Source organism: Crocuta crocuta, unplaced genomic scaffold, assembly GCF_008692635.1.
Source record: "Crocuta crocuta isolate KB4526 unplaced genomic scaffold, BGI_CrCroc_1.0 scaffold190, whole genome shotgun sequence".
NCBI lineage: Eukaryota > Metazoa > Chordata > Mammalia > Carnivora > Hyaenidae > Crocuta > Crocuta crocuta.
In genome coordinates, this window is record NW_027527955.1 from 8,351,901 (window position 1) to 8,365,643 (window position 13,743).

General features: G+C 47.3%; 1 protein-coding gene across 1 annotated transcript in view; it reads left to right on the plus strand.

The window, feature by feature from the left end:
• Positions 1–10,845, plus strand: part of SLC25A15 (solute carrier family 25 member 15) — a 32,503-nt gene extending 21,658 nt beyond the window's left edge. The window contains exons 4-7 of the mRNA XM_077752580.1: positions 2,050–2,187; positions 5,707–5,876; positions 6,720–6,878; positions 8,593–10,845. Coding sequence (XP_077608706.1) covers positions 2,050–2,187; positions 5,707–5,876; positions 6,720–6,878; positions 8,593–8,717 — 592 coding nt within the window. The 3' untranslated portion in view covers positions 8,718–10,845. The remainder of the gene's footprint in view (positions 1–2,049; positions 2,188–5,706; positions 5,877–6,719; positions 6,879–8,592) is intronic.
• Positions 10,846–13,743: the final 2,898 nt, after the last annotated feature.

Here is a 13,743-nt window from a genome sequence, read left to right on the forward strand (position 1 = left end):
GGCCAAGCCGTTATTGTGTCTTAGATGGATAGATGTCCCCATTTATTGATGCCACCTTTGTTCCAGCAAGCTTGGCAACTCTGGTTAATGAGCCTAATTGACGGTTGCCGGTCAGCAGGTTGACAGAGAGTCCCTGAGGGAGGCCAGGTATGGATCTGCAGGCTGGCTGGAGGACCACAGAAACCAGTTGAAGCTTTGGTCTTGACAGACAGCTAAGTCTGTCAGGAAGGAAGGCAGGGAGGAAGGGAAGGAGGGAAGGCAGGAAGGAAGAGTGTGAACAGTGTTGGGCGCTTCCCGCACACTAGAAGCTGAGAGCAAGGACAGCCCTGTGTGTGGCTCTCGCCAGGTGATGGGCTGATATTTAATTCTCTGAAATGAAAAGCAAGTCTATGTTGCAGTGTTTTCCTCCTGGAAGAAAGCCTTCCTCCAGGCCAGCTCTTCTGGGACCCAGGTGTGTGGCCGCCTGCTGGACCCCGGCCACCCTCCTTCTGTCTGCCCCCAGCACCAGGTCACCAGGGGATAGAAGAGGGGCTGAGGGTGGAGGCGGCCCTTGATTTTATACTACTGCCTGACGTCCATTTATGTAACTTGAGGACAACTGAAAGAGCTATTCGGCTATTGCTCATGATTTAGAGAAAAATTGTTGGGGGATCTCCACCCAGGGCAGCCAGCTGGGGGGATTACCCCCCGGGGACACGTCATCCCGGTGTCCAGTGTCCGTGGGATGCAGGCATCTAACGGGTGTCAGGGAGCCCACTGTCCTGCTGCGAGCCACTTGCTGCTCCCTGCCCAGCCCCGTGTGCCAGCTGAGGTCCTGTGGCAGAACACTGTCCGGGTTGGAAAGGGTCTTAGTTTCTGACCCCCATGAACACTCAGAAGAATTCCTGATGATGGATTTCTCAGGCTTTCCTCCGTATTTTTGGACTCTTTAGTGGACCTCAGTTTCACAGCCCTGCCGGTGACCGTGGCCGCTGGCACCAAACCCTTTTGAGGTGAGGTGAATACTTCTGGTTTTTGTACTTGCCTGCGTTCCTCAATGTGTATTCCCGACTTAGCCTTTTCACCTCCGACCATCGAGCTTGCTGGCTGGCGCTGGCTTCACCCCTCCTACGCTACTATCCTCTGTTGCTGAGGTCAGGAGGTCATCAGCTGAGCTGGGAAAACTTTTTTGCAACGAGCAGCTTTATGGTTAAAAATTTATCCTGGGCTTTCGTCTGTGGCAGTTACATCACATACCTGGTTGCTCCAGGTTGGAATTTGGGGCACAGGGGGACAGACTCAGAACCTGGGTTTATAAAGCCTAGTGGCACATACGCTGCAGTGTTAACAATGGGTGTCTTTGGGATGGGGGTGGGAGTATGGGTAATATTTTCCTCTTTTTCCTTCTCCCTCCCTCCTTTTGATTTTTGTTTTGTGTATCACTGTGTCTTAGTTCTGGCTGCTGTAACAAAATGCTATCAACTGAGTGGCTTTCTTTCTCACTGTTCTGGAGACTAGAAAGGTCAAGGTCATGGTGCTGGCTGATTTGGTGTCTGGTGACGGTCCAGTTCCTGATTTGCAGAGGGACACCTTCTTGCTGTGTGTGTCTTCAGTGGGTAGAGAGAGAGCTGGGTGGTCTCTTAGAAGGACATTAATCTCATCCTGGGGGTTCTGCCCTCTTGACTTCATCTCAATCTAATTACCTCCCGAAGTCCCCCCTCCAAATACCATCATATTGGGGAATAAAGATTCAGCATAGAAATTTGGGGGTGGGGGATACATTCGGTGCATAGCACTGGGAACATAGATTTTGCAGTCAGGCAGACCTGCGTTTGAATCTTCATATGGTCACTTAGTAGTATGTGATCTGTGTATTTGTTGTATTGCCATGTGACAGCTGGGTTGTTGCTGTCAGCCTCATGGGGTTGTGGGACCCTTAGATGAAGCACCATGTGCAGGTGTCCAAGCGTTCCTCTCCTTCGCTCCTTGCTCTCCCTCACTGCCTGAGTGCTTTGCACGGTGAGTGCTGAGTGAATGAATAACTGGAGCCCTGTGCCTGTTTCCTTCCAGTGATCTGCAGAACGCGGCCGCCGGTTCCTTCGCCTCTGCCTTTGCTGCTCTCGTGCTTTGCCCCACGGAGCTTGTCAAGTGCCGGCTACAGACCATGCATGAAATGGAGTCGTCAGGGAAGATCGCCAGAAGCCATAAGTAAGCACTGCTTGGGCTCAGGTGTCAGGTCTCTGTTGGCTTGGCGCATGGAGTATTTGTAAATTTTCTATTGTACCCAAGCTAAGCAAGAGAAACGGATTTGTCTACTCCGAAGTAGTGTTTCTAGAATCTTTTCCCCAACCAGAGGATAACTTTCTGACCAGACTGTCTGTGATGGCTGCACCTACCTCTGTCCCCACAACAGAGCATCGTAGGCAGATATTTAATACCTGGGAAGCAGGCCAGGAGCGAGTACTGCTCTTGGCTTGTTGAGGGCATGAGGCAGAGCCTCAGCTGTATACGAGGAACAGAGCAGACAGCTTTGCAACTGTGCCTGAAGGCTGAGCCTTCACAAGTACGAATTCGGGTCCTGAGATGAATATTTGAAGTGCATTTCCAGGTTTCACACAGGTGATCACCCCAGATCCCAGGTAACTTCCTCCCCTCCCTTTCTCATCCCTCACATGTACCCACAGAGGCAGGTTCTGCAAACACTCCTCAGAGCCCTTGTGAGCTGCTCTGCAACCATCAAACCACTGTCCCCTCTGTCGTTGTCCTTTTTTTTTTTTTTAATAAATATTGCCTCATTTATTCGTTTATTTATTTGAGAGACACAGAGAGCATATGAGCCAGTCGGGGAGAGGGCAAATAGAGAGAATCCCAAGCAGGATCCACACTCAGCACTGAGCCTGACACGGGGCTCAATCCTATGACCCTGGGATCACAACCTGAGCCAAAATCAAGAGTCTGACACTCAAGTGACTGAGCTACTCAGGTGCCCCTCCCCCTCAGTCTTTTTTTTTTTTTTTGAGACCATATATTCATTTATTGGATATAGTATTCTATAGGTCACATTTGTTAATCATGTTTAAATCTTCTAGATCTTACTATTTTTTTTCTATAAGTGAATTCTTCCAAACATATTTTTAAAATTTAAATTTTAGTTAACATATAGTGCAATATTGGTTTCAGGAATAGAATTCAGGGTGGTGGTGTTTACGTACAAAACTCAGTGTTCCTCTCAGGTGTCCTCCTTAATGCCCATCCCCCGCTTAGCTCCTCCCTCCACCCACCTCCCTCGTCAACCCATAGTTCTCTGTCATTCAGAGTCTCTTGTGGTTTGTTTGTCTCTTCTCTTCCCCTGTGCTTCCCATATATTCATCTGTGTTGTTTCTCCACATATGAGTGAAATCTTTCTCTGATTGACTTATTTCACTTAGCGTGATACATTCTAGCCCTATCCACGTCATCGCAAATGGCAATGTGTATATGTACACACACATGCTACATCTTCTTTATCCATTCATCAGTCAGTGGGCATTCTATGGGCACTCTCCATTGTTGGCTATTGTTGATAATGCCGTTATAAACATTGGGGTGCATGTCCCCTTTGAATCTCTCTTTTTTTTAAAATGTTTTATTTATTTCTGAGTGAGAGACCGCATGAGCAGAGAGAGAGAGAGATACAGAATCTGAAGCAGGCTTCAGGCTCTGAGCTAGCCGTCAGCACAGAGCCCGACACGGGGCTCGAACCCACGAACTGTGAGATCATGACCTGAGCTGAAGTCGGACGCTTAACCGACTGAGCCACCCAGGCGCCCCTTGAATCTCTTTTTTAAATCCTTTTCCCCTTCAGTCTTTAAAACTGATTCTAGTTACCTCATGAGAGAGTGTCATATATAGTATGATTTATTTGGATTGTAAAGCAATGTATTATCTTCGTTAATCTCAGTCTGTAAATCTGCTGGGGAAGAAACAAATCAATAGGCCATTTACAGAGTTCGTCTCCTCCCAGTGAGGATGGGGTTTGTGTAATTGAGCTCTACACCCTTGAGATTCATTACAACCAGTTTGAATCTAGTCTTAGCTTAGGGGTCCAAAAGTGTAAGTCTTTAAAACTCTTTATTGAAATGTAATATATATGCAGAAATCCTAAGTGTGGGGCTCTGTGGTCCTAAAACATAGTTTTGAAACTAGTGCCCAGACTAAGAGGTACAACGTTAACCAAACCCAGAAAGTTGCTCTCGTGTTCCTTAGTAGTTTAAGGTATTTTTAAGAAAGTAAATTTTGGCTCCAAAGAATTAGGCAAATGGATACTTTGCACAAAAGTAAATATTGACTGTATTTTAAGTGGAGCAGTGACCCCGCAGGGGTATATGGTAGCTTGTGGTTAAGACTGGGATCAGAAGGCACTGAGTTGAATTACTTAGCTCCCATTCTACAACGGCAATGGAACAGAGCTGCAGGAAGGACCCGGCTAATGCGAGATGCCTGATGAAGCCTTCTGACGGGCCTTTTTATTACCTGGGCCTTGCTCCTCCCCGGCTGGTCCAAGCCAGGATCACCTGCTGAGAGCTAAGGGAGGAGTTCTCTAAACTACACCGAGGATGTGTTTGTGGTGCTGCTTTTCTGACGGGTAAAGTCTGCCATGGTGCCCACCATCAGGAAGAGGGGTCTAGGCAGAAGCGTCCTGCATTCCAGCCGCTACAGGGCTCTGAGCAGCTTGAAATAAAAATTCTCACATCCCTATTTCTCTAAACACTAAATTCGTAGTGCTTCTTGCCCTACAGGAATTTTTTTTCTTGTTCTTTTATTTTTTCGTTTTGTTTTGTTTGAGAGAGTGAGCATAAGCAGGGAGGAGCAGAGAGAAGAGATAGAGGATCCAAAGCAGGCTCTCTCTGTTGACAGCAGAGAGCTTGACGCGGGGCTCAAACTCCCCAACCATGAGACCGTGACCTGTGCCGAAGCTGGACACTCAACCGACTGAGCCATCCAGGCGCCCCTCCCTACAGGAATTTCTAAAAATTTCCTTTGTCTTGCCTTCAAGTAACATTTGCTCCCTTGCTCATTCCCCTGCACTAGCACCAACAAAGCCCCTCAGTGCGCACCAGTTGAAAAGAAAGGTTGGAGAGGAGAGGAGCTGAGGGAGGTCGGGGCCTGGGCAAACACTCCACCACTGTATTCTTGCTGAGTTTGCATGGCTCCTTTACTGTAATTTCACTGCTCGAAAAAGGTGGGTATTGGCTCTTTGACACCTTTGATAATGACCTCTAGAATGTACAAATGCACTTTATTTTCAAACGAGGAACTAAGGAATTTGTTTACAGAGAGCCAGAGGATGCAAGCCATATGAAAATCAAAGCTTGTCTGGCTTTCGCGGACTTTTCTTTTTCTGCTTGTCAAACGGGGGTTGGATTTTATTTGTATATCTTCTGAGGGTCCCCATCTGCTCATGGGACCCTTTACATGGGGGGAAGCTGCGGGCCAATTCCCGAAGCCCCCTGGGGAGAGCCGTCATTGGGTGAGAGGGGCGGGAAGGTTCCCCCGGCGGTGCTGCCCACCCAGCTTCCCACAATGCACTTTAATTAAATGTCTTTGTCAGCGCCTAGTTTATGAGAAGACCGGTCCTGAAATAACTGTGTCTGTGCTTCTCTGAGATTTCCTCCCAGTAGAAGCCTTCTGTTCTCAGAATCCGGGTCCCTCGGTTTCTGGAATCAGCGGCTCACTGTCTCCTCACAGCACAGTCTGGTCCGTGGTGAAGAGCGTCCTCAGGAAGGATGGCCCCTTGGGCTTCTACCATGGCCTCTCCAGCACTTTACTCCGAGAGGTGCCAGGCTATTTCTTCTTCTTCGGCGGCTACGAACTGAGCAGGTCGTTTTTTGCATCAGGAAGATCGAAGGATGAACTAGGTAGGTGTGCCCGCGTTGACCCAGGCGCCTGGGGTGGGCTCCATCCCACAGTGGCATGGCGCCGCGGAAGCGGTGGGGGGTCCGCCTGGCTTTTCTGGAGGCTGGAAGGGTACTTGGCACCTTCCTGTGGGTGTGGCAGTGTTCCCGGGACGGACGCCGTGCGTCCCAAACCTCTTTACTGGAATGAGGTATCGGGAGAATACCGAAGTTACCTTCCCTGCGGGAAATCTCCAACACGTGGGTATATGGCCCATAAAGGATTTTGCACTAGGCTGAAAACCTGGTAATAAATTGAGAGTGTTTCCAGAGCGTTGAAAAGCGTGGTTCTTTCTAGATTATCCTGTTGTGCTGCTGGACACAACTATATCCATGTCTGGCTCCCATGAATGATTACTTTTTTCCCTCAAACACCTCCCTTCAGTGTTTTGGACTCACTCTGGGCTTAGGCAGACTCCCGGGCTTAACTATTGTGCTTAAGAAGACAATTTTGGTTTTCATGGTAAAGGAAGAGTAAGAGCAGTAGGGCATTAAAATACTGAAACAGTTGAGAGTGAGGGAGGTGAAGAGAGCATGGCCCCCGTTCGCATTCCTCACGGTGGGTGTGCTGGGTCTGTGTGGGCCTGGCCCTCTGGGGATGGGCCCAGAGGGCCACAGCGCCCAGCACAAACGGGGTCCTAGCGCGATGAGGGGAGACCCCAAGTGCCACCCGGGACCTCGTGCCCGCAGAGCTTTGGCCGCTCCCCCGAGAACTGTGCTCTGGGCCATTGGGAGTCTTTTTCGCGCCTACCTGCAGCTGCTAGACACTGAGCTCTGGAAATGCTGTTTGCTGATTTCCTCGCCCAGGGCCTGTCCCTTTGATGTTAAGCGGTGGAGTTGGTGGAATCTGCCTTTGGCTGGCTGTTTACCCAGTGGATTGCGTCAAATCCAGAATTCAAGTTCTCTCCATGTCTGGAAAACAGGCAGGATTTATCGGAACCTTGATAAGCATTGTGAAAAATGAAGGTGGGTCTGCTCATTGCCAAAACGGAGTGGATGTGCCTAGCGGGGTTTCTCTGCGGATGTGCCTAGCAGGGTTTCTCCGTGAACCTTGCTGAGGGTGGATCACCTTGCCGAGGTTGCGCTCCCCCCCCACTTCTGGGGGAGGACTCTTTGTTTTAAATCACCTGGAGGGAATTGTTAAAATAGGGACCATGGCTAAGGGGACAAAGGTTCTGACATCAGCACCACTTGTTTTACGTAACACAGATGGAACCAGAAACCCACCTCTAACAGGGACACCAAGAGATTTAGAGGAATGTGTAGCAAATTCCTAATGCTAAGACCTCCTGAAGGTGATTTGCTATTAATTTTGAGAGTTATACAGGAATATACAGATTTTCTAGGTGATGTTTGTATCAAGCCAGTTTTATGCCACTAGTGAGTAAAGGCCTGTTCTTCTGGCATCCAGTATGCAACCAACAACTTGGGATGTGAACTTCTCTGTCTTGTTTTTTTTTTTTTTTAACATTTATTTTTGAAGGAGAGAGAGACAAAACGTGAGTGGGGGAGGGGCAGAAGAGAGGGAGACACAGACTCCGAAGCAGGCTCCATGCTCCAAGGTGTCAGTGTAGAGCCTGACGTGGGGCTTGAACTTATGAGCTGTGAGATCATGACCTGAGCTGAAGTCAGATGCTTAACTGAGCCACCCAGGTGTTCCTCTCTGTCTTGATAAAAAAAAAAAATTTTTTTTAAAGGAAGTTTATTTTATTATTTTTTTTCCTAAGTTTGTAGTAACATACGTTTATTTTTGTCAGAGTACGCACATGGGGAGGGGAAGGGCGGGGGCACTGAATCAGAAGCAGACTCCATGCTCTGAGCTGTCAGCACAGAGACTGACCTAGGGCTCAAACTCCCAAACTGTGAGATTGTGACCTGAGCTGAAGTCGAGTGCTTAACTGACTGAGCCACCCATGGGTGCCTTGCTTTTTTAATTTATTTTTTTGGGTGGGGGGCAGGGAGAAAGAGCAGGGCAGGGGCAGAGAGAGAGCATTCCAAGGAGGCTCTGAACTGTCAGCTCAAAGCCAGACGCAGGGCTCAGTTCCACAAATGATGAGATCATGACCTGAGCCAAAACCAAGAGCTAGACACTTAACTGACTGAGCCACCCAGGTGCCCTTTCTGTCTTGATTTTGAGTGAGAGCACAGTTACGGTGTGTGGAAACGGTTTGGTTCATGTCCCCAAGCTGCACAACACTCAATAGTTTCGCAGAGGACTTCCACCTCCCTTGCCCGCCTGGACCTGCATAGCCACCTTGGGCAGGGCCGGCAGTAGACACGGGATGAGGACCCAGGCGCCTGTGCTCTTTGCCTGATGTCTTGTGGTCCTTACCCTCCCAGGTGACGCCGCAAAGCTGCTGCCACCGGCAGCCCTGTGCTTACTTGGGTCTCCCCGGGTGAGGCCTCCGCTCTGCGTGATCTATTTCCTGGGAGTGAACCAAGCGCGGGATTAGTGTGTTACCTGAGCATCCGCCAGCTTCACTGGGAGGCCTGATGTGTGTTCTTGTTTCCTTTGGTTCTGTTTAGTTCCCGTTAAGTTCCCATTAGTCCAGGGAAACCTGGAAAGAAGCTCTTCCATCATGTACTGGTTTGTAGGGCGTTGTCTGGATTTGTAGGTACACAGCCCCGGGCTCTGCAGCATCACGTGAGGTCTCAGTCTTGATCACTTTTTGTCTTCTAGGAATAACGGCCTTATATTCTGGACTGAAACCTACTATGATCCGAGCATTCCCTGCCAATGGGGCGCTATTTTTAGCCTATGAGTACAGCAGGAAGTTGATGATGAGCCAGTTTGAAGCCTGCTGAAGCATCCTGGTGAGCCGAGATCGAGTGTCGGCATTGAGGATGGCAGTTCATCTCAGGGTTTCGTGGAGTACAAGACCAATGTAGAACTATTTTGGTTTCATAGGAATTTTATTTTTTGGTCTTCCCTTAATTCTATCCTAAATCTTAAACTTTACGGAAGAGCCTCTATTTTGTATCCTATAGTTTCTGGCCGTAATTGTATCGAAATAGAAAAGCTGCTGCTCTTGTCGTTGGTGGGGCATTTAGGGTGAGTCGCCAGCCCTTTGCTCAGTCTGAAAGGCTAACTGTAGTTCTGTCAGGGCTTTTGCATAAACCTGTATGTGTCCATGCAGTTAGGATGGGTTGCATGTTGTTAGTAAAGCACAGATTGGCTCCATGTTTAATCTCAGATCCCCCAGAAAAACCCAGAGGTAACCATGTTTCATGAAATGGCTTTAAACGTGTACTTGACTCATTGCAGATGTAGGGTCTCTCTTAAAATCTGCTTAGCACATGCACTGTACTAAGTGGCTAAAGCTCTTAAGTTTTCCTGTGGTGCTTGAAAACTAGAATGTCGATCTAGAGTTCATAGAGAAGGACATACTTGCCTACTGGTGTGGCTTCCATGTTACTGATGTTAGTTTAGAGTGAGCACCTTGGAATTTCCCAAGATGTTCGACTGTTAAAACTGTGCCATTCGTTTTCTAGGTGGGATCACATTCTAGGTGGGATCTAGGCCTAGAGCAGCATACCCTTACCTGTGCCAACCTCCCTTCTCCTCCCCAAGGACTTCCCCTTTGCCGGGCTTTAGGCTGAGGAAGGGGCTGTGCTGCTATGCTGTGTGAGGCGGGGGCTGACTGCGGCCCTAAGTGTCTGCCTGGGCCCTGGCCTGGGTAGGGCTCCCAAGCTACCTGTGGGCTCTTGGTCCACCTGCGACCACTCTCTTAGTGCCTCCACCAGTCAGAAAGCCTTCTGGGGAGCAGAGCGCCAAAACCAGAAGCCCTTTTCCCTGTCTGGTGACTGAGTGATGGTGCTCGAGGGTGAAGTCCTCCCTCCGATGGAACTGGACAGGACCTAGTGCATATCCTCCACAGTGAGAGAGGTTGGGCTGGCCCTTTCTGAAGTTCATCTTAGGATCTGTAACTGCTCGCCATGTCCCCTACGGTGTTGGAGCCTTTTACATTTGGTAACAGCAGTCGGTGCATTTTCATGATTATATATGGGGGTGGGGGGTGCCTTTTTAAAGCAACAAAACAAGCTGAGCAATTAAGTTCTGCCATATGTATGCACTAACAACCCCCGCAAAAGCCCAGGTCACCCGGGCTAAGAGGCTCCTTGTCACCACGTAGGCAAGCCCCGTCATTCCGTGCCGCCCCGTGACCAGCAAGGACTCCCTCAGTAATGTGTGTGCTTAAGCCGCCTGTAAGTCTGAAAGCCAGCAGGCCGACCTGTGTCTGTCCCGTGTGTCTGTCGTTAGCCCAGTGGAAGCCTTGCGTGAAACCTCCGGTTTCCTTAAGCTCTGTGTTCTATAAAGCTTCTGTGCGTGCCCAGAGAAGGAGGGTCAGGGAAGGGAGATGTGCCCTCTCTCCCCACGGAGGGGTGGGGAGCTACTGTGGACGTTTGGGGAGGGGTGCTCCGTGCTGTGCCTGATGTACTCTGGAGTGAGGGCGGGTCGGCCATCTGCGTTTTCTTTGAAAGAAAATCATTTTCCTACCTATTCTCTCCATACCTTAAATGGTCCGTAGCTACTGAGTGGTGCTTCATCAGAATGGGCCTGGACCGAAGCAAAACAGAAAGTGGGGCTGGCTTCTAGCAGGAAGTGAGCTACTTCAGAATCCACGAGCCCCTGCCTGGCGCCCGTGAGCCCATCTGAGTTAGGCCTGTTGGCACGGGACCTTCTCATATATTGTCTTTTTACGATTCAACTAAATATCTGCAGTAGCAGGAGTCCAAGGAAAAGTAAGAGTGAGGAATGAAACCCAAATCGGGAAATTTTTTTCCCATTCTATTTGCTTAATTCATGGTTTAGTATTTGAATACAATTTGTACCATTTCAGATCTGTACTCCAAAAATAGTAACTTGAAATCGTGTGTTTAAAGCAACTCTGGTGTTCTACTATCATTAAATTATTTACCTAAAATTTGAGTATATGATGAGTTGTTTTAAATATTTTGCATGCTAAGAACCAACTGTTGGGAATGTTTAAGAGCATCGTAATGCTTCAAGGTGGTGGTTTCATTGCAATGAGCATTTTTCGTCATCAGCACTATTCCTGATGTGAAATAATTTCACTGTAAATACATTGACAAAAAATAGGTGTTCTGTCTGTATACTGCAGTTGTGAAACTTGGGCCCAGTAGCCTTAATCTCCCTCTGCCAGACCGGGCCTGTGATGTGCAGGATGCGGTTCTGTTTTGTAAAGATAGTTAAACTTGCTATTCAGTTGTGGATAATTCTATTCCAGGTTAGTAAATTCTACTTAAGACAAACGGCATCATCCTGACATATTATGACGTAAGTTTCTCAGCTTGTTCAAAGGAAGTGTTTATATTGGGTTCTAAGACAGAAACCTCCCATAAATTCTCTTTATAGGAGTAAAAGCACAATAGTGTGGCAACTCATAATGGCCAGGAATTTTGATGCATCTCAGCGAAGAGAAACCCCAGCTACAATCTTATTTCAAAAAGCAGGAGTCTTCGTGGGGGTTTCCTTCCTTCCTTCTTGTACGTACTGAAAAGTCTAGACCTTACTACGCCTCACTGAGCCCGCTAGGTATCTTCCCATTGACCTGAGCCAGCCGCCTGATCTGCCCGCCGTAGCCTACTGCTGCACAGATTTCAAAGGAAACCGCACAGAGGCACCTGGGTGGCTCAGCTGATTAAGTGTCCGACTTCAGCTCAGGTCATGATTTTGCAGTTGGGGAGTTTGAGCTTCGTGCTCCAGCTCAGAGCCTGGAACCTGCTTCAGATTCTGTCTTTCTCTCTGCCCCTCCCCTGCTTATACTCTCTCCCTAAAGTAAACATACATTTAAAAAAAATTAAAGGAAACATTACAAGCTGTTCTGCTGTGACAGATTTCTGTAACAAATTACAGGATGTGATGTAGTCCTAACATGTTAAGAACTTAGGAACTTGAAACCCTGTCCTTCAAGAGGAGCAGAGTAATTAGCCTTTGCGCAGCTTGCTGCACTGGCGGCTGGGACCCCTTGTGGGCTGGCCGGAGGGAAAAAGTGCACCATGTCCATAAATAAGGACAATCAAGGTGCGATGACAGTGAAGGTACTTAGAGTAAAATAGCAAAAGAGAAAACGATTCCCTGGGAACACAGGACTAACCAATACTTAACAATGCAAAGATGATCTTCCTTCACAGAGTCCCTGAACTGAAGTGAACTTGCTGTGAGGAGGGGGGTGGACTTTAAAAGAATCTAGATTTCTCTAGGCAAACATTTCCTTTGACTTCACTTGGGAGGTTGGTGGTAAAAAAGATAAAGAATCTTCAGTAACTTATTGTGTTTACCGGGAGCCCGGTGCCCTCCCCGAAGTCTGCGTGTGTATTTAAGGAAGCCTGTGGCCCAGGCACCGGTGGCTCTGCTGTGTGCACCGTTCTCTGGGTTGAAAACAAATCTTCGTGCCAGTCTGATGTTTGTTAAATAGTTTACAAATAAAGTGGAGGAAGAAAACAGAAAGGACCTTTCTGATCTGAACTTACAAATATAAAAGCAGGGAATACTCGTATTTTTAGATAAACTCACAGTATTGGGAGAAATCATAATTTTTAAATACTTTGAAATAGCAAATCTTTAAAGTTCTTCAAAGTGATCATTTGGAACATAGCACAGAGGAACATTAGTTCTCTCAAACAGGACCTAACTCCTTCAGAAAGTAAAAAGCATCCGTGACATTTTACTTTGTATATATTTAATAGGCTTTGCAAAAACATATGTACATGAATGTAAATAAAAGTATACCAGCAAGGAAGGAGGTTTAGAAGATACATGTGACAGGGATTGTGAAGAACATGATTCTGTCCTAGAAAGGGAACTACGCTTAATCACGTACCAGCTACGACTTCATCAAAATGTACCTCCACTGCAAACTCTGGACGGTAAATTTTCCATGTTTTTTGTTTATGGGGATTATCCAATTCATTTCTTGAAAGATATAGCCTAGAAGAGAAGAAAACATCGTTTTGAGCCCAGAAGGGTCCAAAGGAGACCCACCGGTCACGGTTAATCTCCACCCTGTCCTGCATCTCCATTTGTTCCCCTTGAGCCAGCTACCCCCGCCTCACAGCCAGCCAAATCTTAATCAGTAACTACACATCACTGATTCTTTTCACGTTGCCTTTTATGAAATTAATATTTGACTTTAGTAAAACAAGCTGCCATAGGAAATCATCCAGAGAGACTAGATGTGAGTTAAAACCAAGTAATAAAATACTGAGCTGTTTAAATGAGGACAGTGGCATTTTTGACCAATTAACCACCTCATAACTAATAAAACAGCTATACCAAGCAGTGGGGAAAATTAAATCACTTTTCTCCTCACTTTTATAGGTTTCTAACTTGTTGCCTCTGCAATATGATTGATGTGTTTTAAAGGAGAAAACCATGAAGTTCCACCCAGGGGTTGATGAGGGACTTTGCTCATGTTAGGAGTCAAAGTTTGTATACACCCAGGGGAAAATTGGTAAAAATTCTCCATCAAGTCCAAAGTTCACTCTATCCATTAAATAGGTGTATCAGAAGTATGTAGGCCAGATGTTCAATTTACGGCTGCCTTTACTGGACTCGAGGGGTGAGGAGATATAGTTCAGATTAGAAGAAAAGGCTGGGATGAATTGATTGATGCCACATGCCATCACAGCTCCCTCAAAACGCACATTTCTGGAATATTTTTCCCTTTTTGTATTGGATGATGGATGGTATAGTGATAACAATACATCTCAAATTTTCAGCACCAAAGAACAAATACTCCTTAAAGTACTAGAGAACTAGAATTCTAGAGAACATCTAGACTCAGGAATGAATTTCCAGAGAGGGTAC